This window comes from Ictalurus punctatus, chromosome 5 (genome assembly GCF_001660625.3).
Source record: "Ictalurus punctatus breed USDA103 chromosome 5, Coco_2.0, whole genome shotgun sequence".
NCBI classification, from domain to species: Eukaryota; Metazoa; Chordata; class Actinopteri; order Siluriformes; family Ictaluridae; genus Ictalurus; species Ictalurus punctatus.
The window spans coordinates 33,537,330-33,552,308 of record NC_030420.2 but is presented as its reverse complement, the minus strand read 5'-3'; the positions used below and the strand labels follow the sequence as shown (position 1 = coordinate 33,552,308).

General features: G+C 41.5%; 1 protein-coding gene across 1 annotated transcript in view; it reads right to left on the bottom strand.

The window, feature by feature from the left end:
* obscna (obscurin, cytoskeletal calmodulin and titin-interacting RhoGEF a) overlaps positions 1-14,979 on the bottom strand; it is a 51,299-nt gene that overhangs the window by 13,746 nt on the left and 22,574 nt on the right. Inside the window, exons 46-67 of the mRNA XM_053680579.1 lie at positions 12,943-14,601; positions 12,258-12,315; positions 12,063-12,175; positions 11,644-11,753; positions 11,363-11,563; positions 10,351-10,445; positions 10,077-10,250; positions 8,851-9,010; positions 8,657-8,764; positions 8,402-8,566; positions 8,145-8,303; positions 7,733-7,910; positions 7,522-7,635; positions 7,276-7,443; positions 6,800-6,902; positions 6,464-6,593; positions 5,286-5,555; positions 1,954-2,060; positions 1,731-1,852; positions 1,339-1,451; positions 307-475; positions 1-12 (exon numbers count right to left, since the gene is read on the bottom strand). The exon at positions 1-12 is cut by the window's left edge and continues 109 nt beyond it. Coding sequence (XP_053536554.1) covers positions 1-12; positions 307-475; positions 1,339-1,451; positions 1,731-1,852; positions 1,954-2,060; positions 5,286-5,555; positions 6,464-6,593; positions 6,800-6,902; positions 7,276-7,443; positions 7,522-7,635; positions 7,733-7,910; positions 8,145-8,303; positions 8,402-8,566; positions 8,657-8,764; positions 8,851-9,010; positions 10,077-10,250; positions 10,351-10,445; positions 11,363-11,563; positions 11,644-11,753; positions 12,063-12,175; positions 12,258-12,315; positions 12,943-14,601 — 4,488 coding nt within the window. The remainder of the gene's footprint in view (positions 13-306; positions 476-1,338; positions 1,452-1,730; positions 1,853-1,953; positions 2,061-5,285; positions 5,556-6,463; positions 6,594-6,799; positions 6,903-7,275; positions 7,444-7,521; positions 7,636-7,732; positions 7,911-8,144; positions 8,304-8,401; positions 8,567-8,656; positions 8,765-8,850; positions 9,011-10,076; positions 10,251-10,350; positions 10,446-11,362; positions 11,564-11,643; positions 11,754-12,062; positions 12,176-12,257; positions 12,316-12,942; positions 14,602-14,979) is intronic.

Sequence of the window (14,979 nt, the reverse complement as noted above, 5' to 3'; positions counted from 1 at the left end):
ACTCCTCCAGACCTGAGAAAGATATCGGCATGTACAGTATACGGTGTCGGATTCTAGCTTCGTAAAGGAATCTATTCTGTTGTAATGTCCTACATAATGTCTTTAAGGGTCCTGTTAGAGAGAACCCTTGCTAGGTCTAAGCTTTCTTTCTGTTTATGTACACAAATAAGCATTCCTCTGTAGATGAAGTGACGTCAGCAGTTTCGCCAAATTGGTGTGGAAAAAGCAAGTCCGCAGATGGCGGTTTAAAAATGTTGGGCTGAACAGGGACGTCCAATTACCTCTTGCCTCTGTATGATACATTACCTGTATCCATGGTGAGGTGGGCGTGGCAGGAAGCGTGGCCTGAGCTGTTCCTGGCTGTACAAGAGTAAGTGCCGCAATCGGAAATGTGGACGCTCAGTAAAGTGAGAGAGACACGAGCGCCACTCTGCTTCACTTCCGTGTGTTCACCGGAGACGAGCTCGATGCCGTCCTATAGTAATAACAAACAGAGCGGATTATGGGACTTCGGTTTCACCAGCCGTTGAAAGAGTCTCAAATTTCTTACACTTGTTCAGTAAGGAAATATAGACCTTAAAGGATTAGGAAGTCTACTCTATCTTCTAATGAATGTCTAGATGACTTTACCTTTATGCTGCCCTGGAAACCAACCAATCATGTCCATGAATTAGTAACTTCTAAAGTACTGTGGGAATTATTATCCGTGATTGGGAGCCTATACCAAATATAATAAATTCGCCACTCCTCAAGTTTTTAAAGACACCATCCGATACGCAATGTGCCTTTTCTATCTAAGATTGTAGAGAAGGTTATCACCAAAAAGCTTGGTCCTTTCTAAGTAGGAAGAACAAACATGAAGTATTTCAGTCTGGTTGGCAGAAACATGATGGTACAGATTCAGCGTTTGCTAAAGTGGTCAGTGATACACCAGTTTGTTTAGAGCCTTAAAAAAGTGCAAGGTGGTATCCCACAAGGTTCTCTTTCAAGCCCCTTATTTTTTCCTTTTATACTCAGCTGCTTGGACATGACATTCATTAAAAAAAAAAAAGAAGAAGAAGAAGAGAAGAAGAATGGAAAAGGGTGTCAAATGTAAGACTGGGTAAAAATTTGAGAAGATGAAAAATTCCCATGCTGCTTACTTCTTGCGCACATCTTCTTGCTGTAAAATGAATTTCACCATAGTGCTTGATGGCTATTTTTGTCCTCTAAGACTCTCCTATTTATATCAACGTAAAAAAATTGCCAAATTCTGGAACAAACTACTCAGAATGAAGCAGGTCACGTGCATTGACCAGTATCTGTCTTGTGTGTAAAGTGTGTGTGATTACTTCATACCTTGAACCACCTGATCTCTGGGATTGGCTGCCCGGTAATAACCACAGAAAAGGTTGCAGGTTGTCCAGGCTGTACACACAGATCCTCCATGTCCACCTGCACCACTGGAGGATCTGCAAAAATACATATTAGTGGCTTACCTTAAACACGGATGTTGCAACTGTCACTCTGGAGTTTTCCAGATTAAACACTTTTACAAAAACTGAGGAATTTCGAGTCTTCGGCCAGGATGAGTCTATGGAAGCAGCGATGGAAGAAATGCTACAAACTTGGAAACATACTGTACATGGAGACATCGTACATCAACACTGACACATGAATGCCCTGCCGAAACGTTCCTGTCCAGATTTCCCAAAGTAAACTCAATAAACTCCTCCAAAAACTGTGTTCACCTGTGCACCTGTCATCTTCTCCTCTTGACACACGTGTCTCCTCATGCTCTTCCTCTGGTATGTCCAATTGTTCCTCGTCTACATCTTGTGTAGCTTGAGCCTCGCTGGTACCAAGTGCAGATCTGCAGAACGTGTGCCATGATTTCATGTGATCTTATTGGTATTGAAATGTTCTAACCCTGCGTACCAGATGTGGTACACCATGTGCAAGATATGGACTCACTGGTTAGAAGGTCCAGATTGAAAGAGCATCTGGAAAAGGTTCTTCAACAAAGCACTGGACCAGCCTTCTGAATCTGCTGCTGTACCCGAGAAAGACAGAGTCAGGATCTCACAGCAGTGAGAGTCTTATTAATTCTGTTTTGTTGTTTTATTTTGGTAAATTTTAGCATAAATAGCTATTACCAGCTACAAACCAGTGATGTGGCTGCAGATACATATTCCATAATAATTTTAAGCATAGGTAGATACAAGTATATAAATATTTGAGAATGCTATGCTACCTTAGCTTCATAGCTCCAAGGCTAACCTAAAAATGCAAAGACTGGGTAGCAAACATGTCTCTACTGACTACATTTTGGGTAAATGCTAAAAAGATCATTGCATTTTTATTTCTTTCTTTCTTTTTTTTTTTTTTTTAACCAAAATGCTATATTTGCATGTCTATTGTCAGCTAACACTTACCTTTATAACTCCAAGGATATAAGCATATCATCTCATATAATCTCAGAGACCACCATGGTTGTACTTTTTCTTTGTAAAACATATATATAGACAGAGCACATGAGCCCAAAGGCAGCAGAAGAAATGACACTGACACAACAATTGTGGTCCAAGCATATAACCAGCTTTGAAAATGAAGGAAGTTGCAAGTTAGCGCTGACAAGAAGGTAATGGGTTCATGGGAAAGAGACGTAGAGAGAGAGAGAGAGAGAGAGAGAGGGAGGGAGAGCAAGCAAGAGAAAGAAAGAGACAGAAGAGAGGTTTACATGCAATGTGTATGGGCGTCTCTCTGTATTTGTCAGGACACTTACATGAGGATGGCTCTGATTGGATCTTTAGTCTCCTGCTCTGGGACTAAAAAAGGGAGTGGGATGGAGAGAATGAAGTTAAATAAAGAGTATGGATGAACATGGTCAACAGGTTTGCAAAAGCCACTCATAACCCACTCCTATGGTATGAGTGACTTTTGATAGTGAAGATAGTGAGGCTTTCGAATGGAACGTCTGAATCATGACTTTTGCACCAGATGGATCTGTTTCAAAGGCATGCGGGTATCTCAAACTATAAACCAAGCTTCATACTGTAATATAAATCATAACAGTGAAACTTTAATGCACTGAGATGTTGTCTGAGGATGACAAGATGGTATTATGGTCAGTTTGGTTCACACAACCACAGGCAAAATTATATAAGGAAGAACCTTTTACCATAATAATCGTCAGGTTCGAGATAGAAGACATTGTTCGTTTATAGAGAATGGATGCACTGGATCGACGTACCCCTTTAACTTTTTAAAATAATAATAAAAAAGTACAATGCAAATACAAAATGATGTCACGATGAAACAAGAAAAAAAAGTTGTCAGGAAATGGCAAATTCAAATTTCGGCAATTGTCCGAGTGGACAGAATTGCCCTGCTCTCTGGGGGTTGGATAGATTTGTTGGTGTGCAGGGAACCAGGAATTTTCATTAGCAACAGACTCCATCGCTCCCAAATGTGACAGTCTAAGTACCAGAGAATAAGGCTCTAAGAATCGAGTCTGATTTTTGTATCGACTTGGACTTGTCTTAGTCTATCGTATTGGTCTCGCTAAATATGGTCTTAGTCTTGACTGAATGTATTTAAAAAAATGTATTTTTTTTTCAATGCACAAATAAAGCCAACTAGTTGAAGTAAAAGCTTGGCTTCGTAAAGAATTTGATGGTTTTCCGTCTCGATCTAGACCAGTGGTTTTCAATGTGGGGGGGCCACGGCCCCCTTGGGGGCCACCAGGGGGCACCCGGGGGGCCTCAACAATTTGGTGTGAAAAATAACTAAATGTATGTTTTCTCTTTCTCACTCTCAGACAACCACACACACACACACACACACACACAATCAATTCCTAATGCAATGTAATGTAAAGATGTAAGATGTAATTATTAATAAAAAAAAAGGCGGCTATATTCAGAAGTCTGTATTTTTAAAGACGTCTTGCAAAAGGGGGCCTCGGTCAAATTTTAATGCAGTTTGGGGGGCCTTGCCCTGGAAAAGTTTGGGAACCCCTGATCTAGACTATGTATCGCTTTCTTTTACTCAGGCTTGACTTGACCTTGACCCCCTTAAGACTCGGTTTTGAATCGCTCTTGGCTAGTCCTGGTCTTGGCAGTCTTGACTACAGTCTTGACAGTGAGTATTCAAAAGGGTATACATCAGGACTTGGTGGATTCGGGGCTGCATGGAAACCATTAACTGACAAATACTTCATTTGATGCAAGGAACCGGAACAAGGCTGAGAGGTGAAGACAAGATTTTGGACTAGGTTTGCCCCAGATGGAAGCGGATGGGTAACGGTTGTTGGTAATTGTTCTCCAGAACCTTACTGACTTTCTCTTTTCCGACAGTGAATTGCACAGGTTTTTCAAAACCATCTGTAACACAGACATCTCACACAAGGTCGGACCTGTGGGTTGGGCAGAAGCTTCAAGGAAAACCTGAGACTATTTGAGTAAATTATGGTTCGCAGTCAAAAATGTACACCCCCTGAGTTAGTGACATCATAGTAACATCAAACAAATCAGTTTTCTATACAAACATGTAAAAAATCTTGTGCTGTGTAAACAAATTTGGCCTAAATACCAGTGATATAATTATTATAAGCTATCCAAGTAACGTTGTCACGGATTCCCCCTTTAGCCGTGCGCTTTGTTTTGTCTTTGTCATTGGGTGGTTCCTCTATTGTGTACACCTGTTTTATGTTAGCTCACTAATCAGGTTCTCGATGTATACATGTCCATGTTTTGTTGCAAAGTCTGGCCTCGGTTCCGAGATCTGTTTATCTTCGTGGTTATGACTCTCCCGCACAATTCCGGTTATGAATATCGATTATCCAGGTCTGTTGCCTGTCGAGTGGACTTTGGACCGTACGGACAATGATTTTTGGATTCACCCTATTAATACGCACGTGGAGTTTTCGCACTTGTGTCCTGCCTCTATCTGCACAGTACTGGAGTGAAACATAGTAATGTTTTCAGGTACAGAGGTACTTTAAAGATACAATCAAGGATATGACCACAAAGAAGATCCTGTGAAGAAGACCTGGCGTGCTGGATTCTCTAAATTCATAAAACGTTTGGATGAAAGAAGCAAAAGCTCTCATGTCTGAAGGCAAGGTGTATGAACTAGGAAGCTTTGCTGCAGTGGTACCTTTATGAATCAGTCAACTGTATAAAATTTGTATATTTGACAGATTTGACGGAAATTCAAAGCCGTTCATATCCGTGATTGCAGCTTTACTGCATGTCTTTGGTTCCTTGGTTGATCATGGTCTGCTGACTACAGGACTCATGTCAGGTGTTAGACATAACAGATGATCTGGGGGGAAACAAAAGGATGGAAGGACTGGTGGTGGAACTGGTATGTGCTCTGTCAAACCCATGAGACCATGTCATTGCCGTAAGCAGTAGTTTCCGGTTGGAAATACTTGTTTTACCTTGTCTTATGCGGACCCTCATACCTGGAGCTGAGGTGACTTGTGGTTGGTCTTTGGCGCTGTCTGTTGCAGGGTGTGGAGTGGAGTACAACTGCGCCTTGCACTTAGCACTGCCCATCTGATTCATTATCTAAAACACAGGCAGAGTGGGCTAGTAGAACATGTAGAATTCATAGAAACGCATAGAAATAGATATACGCATAGAAATACACACATACGCTTGGAAAGCAGTGACCTGAACAGCACTTTCTGAGCATAATTGCTCCAATTCGGATGTAAATTGTCCACGATGTACCTTGTTTTGGTTAAATTTACTGTAGGTAATCTCAACATGGTGGGCTAATGTAGTGCTTCAACCAATGCGAACATTTATTAAAGTAAGTACACTGTACAGTCACAGTATAATTATATATATTGTATTTCCAGAATTTTTTTTTTACGTGCCTGAAACAAGTTCATTGACGTAATGCAATGTAGATAGCTTATCCGATTAACTGTCTAACTCGCTAGAGAGATCGGAATTCAACCTCTTGTAAGCCAATATAAGGAACAGAACAAGAAAGGGAATGGTGTTATAGGAAAATAACTAACGAGAGCATGGTGTGATGTAGCCCATCGTAAAGCAGAGTCAACCGAAGTTGATTGTTTTTCTAAAAGAACACGTCCCTAAGTGTTTTATTCCTGTTATACTAGAGAAATTTGCCCAAAAAAACAACCTGGAGACTCTTTCCATAAATGTAAAATAAACATTTCCACACGTCCATGCCTTCCCAAAATGGCAATTATGTTTGCGGATTCAACAACTCTGTGGCATAATGAGCATTATCGACAAGTTACGACAAATGATAACACCGACGGTTTATTTCTTTCGCTAAAACACTGCCCAGAGAGACAGGGATCACTGACAAACCGGGCTACCAAGTGAGTTGCCTCCAGAATGGAAAGTATGATTCAAAATGTGATTTAATAATTAGATAAAAATGTCAATATTCCAAAAGATCAAATAGAAATCAGTGTGTGTATATTGGTTGAAGTTACCTCACACTCATATTGCCCCACGTCTGTGTCTTCTGCTTTCTTTATAACCAGTAACAGGACTCCAGTCTGTGTATCACTGTCAATCTCATATTTCTTGCTTTTCTCCAGCTGTGTGCCATCCTTAAACCACCTAGGGTTAGTGATATGATGATTATATATATATATATATATATATATATATATACTGTGATGCGTTTAGCTTTTTTAAAAAAATAATTATAAATTGACCGGGAAAACAAAAATTATGATGTAATATTTTCATCACCCCTAAAACAACAGAGGTGTAAGTGGAGTAAAACTGGACAGAGCGACTGAGTGATATGAAATCAGCGTCACCTGAAAGTGGGTACAGGAATACATCCTGTTGAACACTGCAACTTCACGTCCTTCCCTTTCACCAGCGGCGTGTTCTGAAGTCTGCTTGTGAAACTAGGAGGCACTGTAAAGTGTAAATTACAGTTGGTGCTGTTACAGTTCTCACTTCAGCGCATCAAGCTACGCCAGTTAGCTTGCTAAACAACAAATAAAGAGTCACCAGAACCATGGGGTTAGGGTTTCTCAGTATCAATTTGCGCTCCTGGAAAGACCATTCGTACCAGGATAGCTTCTAACAACAACCTCGCGAGGACCTGAGAACGTTCTTTCCTGGTACGCAAATGGGTTTTGAGAAGCACAACGTTCGTCCGGTGAGTCTGTATTCGCTGTTCAGCCTGAGTAGTCGTGATGTAAATCAGAGTGCATTTTGGTGCCACCGTAAGTTGAATGTATGAAGAGAAGGAAAGTTTACAGATCCAGATCACTATTGTGCTTACCATCAACAACGATCTTGGCCAGGGTGCTAGCGTTCCCCATGGGGTTCGCTGCGTAGCACATGTACTGACCCGAATCTTCCACGGACACAGACGTCAGAACCAAATAGCAAGCGCCAGAGTTTCCCTCGGAGATAATGTGATGCTGGCCAGCCTTCAGAGCAATGCCGTCTGAGAAAGCAAGAAAGATTTAAGTGCCAGGATTCGCCGTTCCAAAAATTCTGAGAAGAACATTGACGTAAATACTACCTTTGTACCAAGTAACAAGAGGTTTTGGGATTCCCGTGACATTGCAAGCGAGTTTCATGGTCTGTCCGAGTTTAACTAGAGAATCGGTAAGAATCAGCTCGAAGCATGGCGTGCCTGTCAACATACACAAATTAAAACATTTAACGAACCAGCTATTTGTTAGAGAGACGTTATTGGACCAGTGTGCGCTGGAGTTTTACTGTAAACCCACTCCATGCTGGAAGTTTGCTGCGCTGTTGCAAATCTCGAAGGTCTTTGAGCCAGGACAAGCGGGTAAGCATGGAATGAGCTTGAAGAGTGACTTTTCGGATTGTACCTCGATGCTCATGCCAGATACCCCAGGACCGGTCATCTCCTTCTACCGTATCCTTCAAATCGACATCGCTCAGCTGCACAAAAACAAGAGCAACGGTTATCAGGAGTCTTTTTGATCAGAGATACCGAGAACACCACCTGATGATCTCCAGATCTCTTCTGCCAACCACTTCCAGGTTGACAACCACTCCTCATTCAACCCTGGAGCTGAGGCAGCAACGCTACCGACTGCACCACCATCCAGCTTTTACTAAAACAAAATTATTTATATGTGTGCGTCTTGCACATACTGCAGTTTCTAAAGTTACCTTCATCTTGTTCCTGAAGACATAGAATACGGACTGGGTGCTCAGGTCTCTTTTGGTTTTGCAGAAGACGATACAGTCCTTGAACAGGAAGATGTGACGATGATGACCCCTGAGTGAAATTTTAGTCCCGGGTGCTTCCTCCCATACAATGAAGGAACCCTGGGACGGCAAACAACCGAGAGATCACGAATCGGAGCAAAGTCTCGTGCACTGAGTTGGCGTGTTGATGTCTGATGTTCTACTGTCTGATGACCCACCTGTCGGATTGGTTCTCCGAGCCCTTTGAGAGGTGCTGGATAGTTCTCAATCAGGGACACATGCTGCATGTTCTCTGCACGCCAAGGCAAGCTGGACACCATGGAAAAGGCGTCTTCGATTAGGCAACAGCTCTGACCACTCTTCGCTTTGTTCCAGATCAACTCCTGCAAATGAACAACGAAACCACAACTTGCTTTGTTATGGTGGTTTACAGAAATGACTATCATTTTGTGAGAGCAAGTTCACAACACTACCTTGAACAGGGTTTTGTACGTCTGAAGCCTCTCCAGAGGTCTGTCCAAATACGTGCTGACGCTAAAGACTCGAGTATCCAGAGGTGCAAAAGCAGTGTTGACATATTGCTGAGAAACACATCGTCTGTAATTCCAATATGCTCTTGTGGGACAAGTTTCAGTGGGGAATCTACTTTGCAATCGTGCGTACGTACCTTAAAGAAGTGCTGTGTGTTTTTGTCTGAGATGCAGGCCTCGGCTGGAGTCTGGCCTATAATGTACTGAAGATACATTTCAAAGTCTGGGGCGTAATTTATAAAACACTGAGCCACGTCATCGTCTGTGGTGCACTGGTTTAGCTTCGGTAAAATACAACTGCAAGATGGAAACACGCGAGAAGATGCAGACTTATCGCAACAAAAACAATCAATCGTAACATTAAGCACGGAATAAAACACTCCGCATGGCGCTGTTATAGGAAAACAATCAACAAGAATGGTCGCTGTTCTGGTCACCACCCTGAAGTTTGTTCTGTTCCTAAAACAGCAACGTGTTTTATTCCTCTTATACCACAGCATGTTGCCAGCGCTACAACTTTTCATTCATTTAAAAAAAAAAAAAACATCGTCCATTTATCATCGCATCTAATGTTGTGGAACGTCCACGAGACGAGTTCATTCCTGTTCTGACTTACATTATCGAGGCTATAAAGAGACATTACCGCTTTACCTCTGACTGTTACAAAGCACTGACACTGGAGACTCCTTACATCAACGTTAAACGAATGTGTGTGTCCGCCGTACAATTCCCTGTTGTCATATCACAGCAAACCAGTGACTACATTTCCCATCCTGCACTGCGGCCTACAAACATGGCCGCCATGGACCGCAATTCCCAGAACACTCATAAATTCTAATCACGCACACCTGGATCCGATCTCACACACAATCACACCACAGTTTAAAAGGACTCACTCTTTGCATTCACTCTTTGCGAAGTATTGAGTGTTATCACCATACCAAGCGTTTGTACCCTGATCCTCGTTTGGATTCATGGTCTTTGAGCTTGTTTCTGGTTTCTCGTTCTCGATTCTTGCCTTGCCTCGTTTATGCCTGTTCGCAGATCGCCCGACCCATTGCCCGTTTTTGACCCCGCTATTGTCTCATTTCTTGGATTTGTCTGCCTGCCTCTCTTTATTAAAAGCTCTTATCTGCACTTGCGTCCATCCTAACCTCCATTACGTCGATTTCCTGACACCTGTGAATGAGCTGTTACTATAGAAACGAGAACGTATTAATATAAACCTGTGATTTGCAGCTGCGCTACCGTCAGAGCTGCCGATTAATAGAAAATGAATCAACACCTTCTGACCAACAGTGCTGTGGTAAACAAATACAGTATATTACATAAAAAAGTTTGTTTGCTTTTTGCTTTGGGTTACCATTCATGGAAGCTTGCGATGTCCTTTATGTTGCGGAATATGTACTCTTTCTGGCTAAGTATAGTGAGCGGAACCTTGTGGTTTGTCTCTACGTGCTGTAAATGGTGCTCCACAAAGAAATTCATTTCTCTCACGAACTCGATTTCACCATCCAGCAGACCTTTGATCAACTGACTGAAAAGTAAAAGCATGCAAACTTGATGTTTTTTGTCAAAAAAAAACAACAACAAAAAAGTATTGCAAACCGTATAAACTTGCTCATGCGCTAGCCCACCTTGATGTCTCTCTATATTCATCTTTAGAGGGTGTTTTTCTTCTTTTTCCGGAAATGTCTTTTGTCTCTGTTTCTTGCACCAGAGAAAGTAGTTCCTTTGAAAAGAGTCATCACACGATGGATCAGGGACAGGGGCGGAAAATACTTCAGTAAATATGCTTCGTTACTGTACTTAAGAACTATTTGGTACTAGTTGGCGAATTACTCAATTATCACTGAAATTCAAATACAAGTTCAAGAGAAATTTCGACCTTCAAAGGTCTCTCAAACTCTGTGAGATTTCTTTTTTTTTCTTATTGAGATGTTCACTTTTGCCGGATTTACCAGCGGTCGTGTCTCATTTGCCTCCCACGTAAATAAATAAATAAATACATACAATTTAAACAATTAAAACCATATTTTAAACCATATTTTTAAAACCATAAATTAAAAAAAATAAAACCATCAAAGCTAAGGACATATGTCGAGTTAGCGTTAAGTTTGGAAAATTAGCTAGTTACGTTTTGTAATTTAGCTAGATGCTTTAGCTAGTTACGTTTTGCAAATTAGCTTTGTAAATGAGCTCGCGAGTTACATTTTGTAAATTACCCTGTTAAATTCAGTAGCTAGTCATATTTTTTAATTTAGCTAGTTAAACTTGCTAACACGTTAAGCTTTGTAAATGAACTTTTTGAAGTTTTGTTTTTGTTACTAACGTGCCTTAACGTTCATTCCAAAAGGGTTACACTAGCCAACAAGCTAAATACTTGGTGTGTCTGAGTTACCAGAATGTTTTCTAGGTGAACTGGTTAGTCATGCAGGGGTTAGGTATGATGAACTTGAATACTTGAGTAGGTTTAAATGTAGATACTTTCTGATTTTCACTCAAGTATACTGTATTTTTGGCTCTGTACACCTACTTTGAATTGAAAAAGATTTCGACTTTTACTCGAGTACAATTTCTCTGTACATTTTCCAGCCCTGCTCATGAAGACGCATTCAAATTATCTGTTGACGCCACAACAATGCTAACCTTTGTCTTTTTCTCAAGGTATGCTGGAGACAACCATCCCTGTCTGGACGGAGTGGTTTTGCTTGGCTTAGTACGGACAAGCCACTTCACAGGGTGCACGGAATCGAGGATCTCCACAAACTGGCCTTCCTTAAGAATAAAGTTCTCTTTATTGCCTCCGATGGGGTGACAGTCCACTTTGGCCACGTAGATATCAAATGTCTGGGGAAGAAATACCACATGTCAAAATGACGTAGAACTCAGTGTAGAACAATAGAACCTTCATAACAATACGATATTACCTCTTCTCTTTCATCATCCTCGTCTGACTCTGAGACGGACTCTACATTGGATGAGGTCTTGAGGTTATGAGGGTATTTAGGAGATGGAGTTTTGCTTACCGGCTTTCCCTCTGTGAAAAATATCATTTGTGTTTATTCAATCGAGAAGAAATTTATCAGCATGATACAGCCAGTTGTCATAGTAGAGCTTCTTTACTTTGTGGTTAATTTTTAAACAATGAGTTAAGCTATATAAATTCACACTCGCAAGCAATAAAGAGACAGGCGACCATTCAGTTTCCGAGTTTCTACACGCGTGACACAGCCACAATTTCAGAGACTGAGCGATAAGTGACATTTGAACTGAGATGTTCTCAATTCTATGCAAATTAGGTATGACCTTCAAAAGAGGTGACAAACTCATAGAGGAAGAGACTGACCTTTTACTTTGAACTGTCCGGTGATTGTTTGTGGTTGGGGGCCGATAGCGTTTTCCTCTTCTGAACTGTTAGACAGCTGCATTTTGGGTTTTGTCTTTTCCACTACTTTGTCTCTGTAAAAACCCAAAAAATGGCTATTTCTTTTATAATTATGGATTTAAAATTAATATTAGGTTTATAGTCAGGTCTTCTTACCTGCATAGGTCACCTGTATCCACATCAGGGGCAGGGTCATAATCTGAAGGACAGGACCCTACAAAACACGAACATGGTAAGGTGTGCCATAGACAACTTCAAGTGAATATTGATAAGCGCAGGAGGAAATGTCGCATTTCTTAGAACATGTCTGGTTGATGGTAAACACCAGTGAAACGCCAGTGAAGATCCCATACTCCACTCCATGGAAAGTTTTTATGCAACTGGCAGCTTGATTTAATGACAGGATGTCCAAATTAAAATGAGGGAATAGCTGGTTAGATGTTGTGTGTTCTCTCATGCCGGGAACAATCCTGATTTTAGAAATCAAAGTGTATCGATTTTCAAAAGACAAACAATGCCTGCAAAATGCTTAGATTGCTGCAGTGACGAAGGATGCCTGGATACTACACTAAACAAGAACGCTAACCGGCTAGTTACCTAACTGATGCGGCAATACACGTGCAGTGTCAGCTTCTCCTTCGATTTTAGAGGGCAGTTGACTTGCTCTAGCTTCACCCGACACAACACAGAAGCCATCTGCCTTATAAGAGCAAATATTCCCCAACTTTCCACAAAAAAAAGTAACTGTAAGCATAGAATGGACACGTGCCATTGAAACGGTCTATAAAACGCGAGTCATGCAACACGCATAGATCTGAAACAATTATTTAAGGCAACTTACTAGAACTAACTGAAATGAGACTTTTCCTTTTCTCCTGAATTTTTCTGTAGGTGTCATCTGTAGAGAGATTGTAGATGAGCCTCAGTGAGTCCTCTTCCGTATTAGAGATCTGCCCAACTTCTCTTCCAGGAGCTGGTTCTGTTGCTGATGGCTGTGCCGTTTCACTTATAGGTTTCTTCGGATGACTGACTGTCACGTTCCCGTTGTAACTGATAGTACCAAACTTGTTGGCAACTTCACAAGTGTAGATCCCTGCATCTTTGAAACCTGCATTAGCTATAACCAGCAAGCACATACCATCTTCATGATGGCTGATCTTGTGACGCTTCCCAGGCTTTATCTCAACACCGTCCTTCAGCCACCGTACTATGCTGGGTTTCCCCTCAACGACACACTCCAAACAAAATGTATCACTCAGCTCCACATTCTGGGTCTTGAACACTGCCTTGAAAACAGGCCGCATCTCCTTCCGAGCCTTGTAGCCCTTGAAAGCAGCTTGGATCTTGATAGCTGCCTCTAGTATCTCTGTCTCATCCTCTTGACTTATGTCTATACCAGGGGGTTCTTGAGCATGCTGTTCCGGAGAGTTGGTGTCCTTTGTCGGCTCTTGGTGATCTTTGGTGATCTCTTCCCAAGATTCATGGTTGACAGTACCAACAACCAGACCCTCTATTTTGGTCTGGACTGCTACCTTTTCCTGAGATTGGATTGTTAAAGGTTCTGGGTCCACTTCCATTTGCTTCATGTTTGTCTGGTCTGTAAAACCCATCTGCACAACTGGCTCTGCTTTCTGTTGCAGGGCTTGTTTAATGGAAAGTTCTGTTGTTGTTCCTACACTAAGATGTTGCTTCTTGTATTCCTGATCTGTAATATGTGGACTTGACGCTTTCTCTGCAAGATGATCCTCAGCTTCACTTAAGGATTGGATCTTTTCACGTGCTAAAAGTTTTTCACTATGGACACCTGGTTTCTCTTCTTTTACTTCTTGCTTTACTAATGCTTCCATTGTGGTGTATTTCTCTTTGGCCATTTTAACTCCGAAATCCAGGAACCGACTCTCAGTATCTGAGGAACCTATGGAGGTTGCTTCTTCAAATGGCTCCATGACCAAAACCTGTTTCTTTGGCTCAAGAACACTGTCTTGCACTTGAAGAACAATCTGTGGCTGGGTGAACGTTCCCTTGTTGTGAGGTGGTGCTAGTGGTACAATTTTGCCTTGAATGTCGATTTTTTTCTCTGTGGTATCTATGCACTCTGGTGCTTGTTTTATATTGTCTCGATTTTGGTTGGCAGGAATATCTGTGGTAGACGTAACTGCCATCCTCTCTGCTCTGTTACTCTGCTCAGCGGTACCATGATCGTCAGGAGAAGGAGTGGGTTTCCTAATATCCACCACCACCTCGTCCTTCCAAGGGAATATTTCATTTTCCTTCACCGTTTCCCTCACTAATGTCTTCTTCTCAAAGTCTTGCTCCTCTGTCTTATTTAGACTATGATCCAAATGGTCATCCTCCCATTGCTCTAGTATAATATTAGCAGACTGCTGGCTTACAGGTGAGATTTTTGATTTGATGACATTGCCTTGTCCACCTTGCTGGGATCTCTTTCCCTTTGAGCGTGGTGGTACCTGAGGGACTTCCTTAGGTTTGGTTGGAAACACTAGATAGCATTAACAAAGAAAAATAAACATATACAGTTATCAAGATGTCAAGAAAACCTTTTTTCAGTAGTTTATTAGGATGCATCAATACCAATACCGTATGGATATCATCCTGTTACTGTGCTCATTTGCTTGTACTCATACTCGACAAACGTACCATGTGATACTATGTAATGTAAGCCTGGTGTACATCGTCATGCTAATGAACAAGCGGCACGAGATGGCGGCAATCTGAAGCTTTTTCACAATTAACATTAACCAAGCAAAGAAAACTGCAAACTGTGCTTTGTAAAAATATCAAGAAGAGGAACTACATCGTCTTCCTACAGTATAAGTAACCTGGAACATCTTATGGTGTTTAAATGGTACGTTTAATA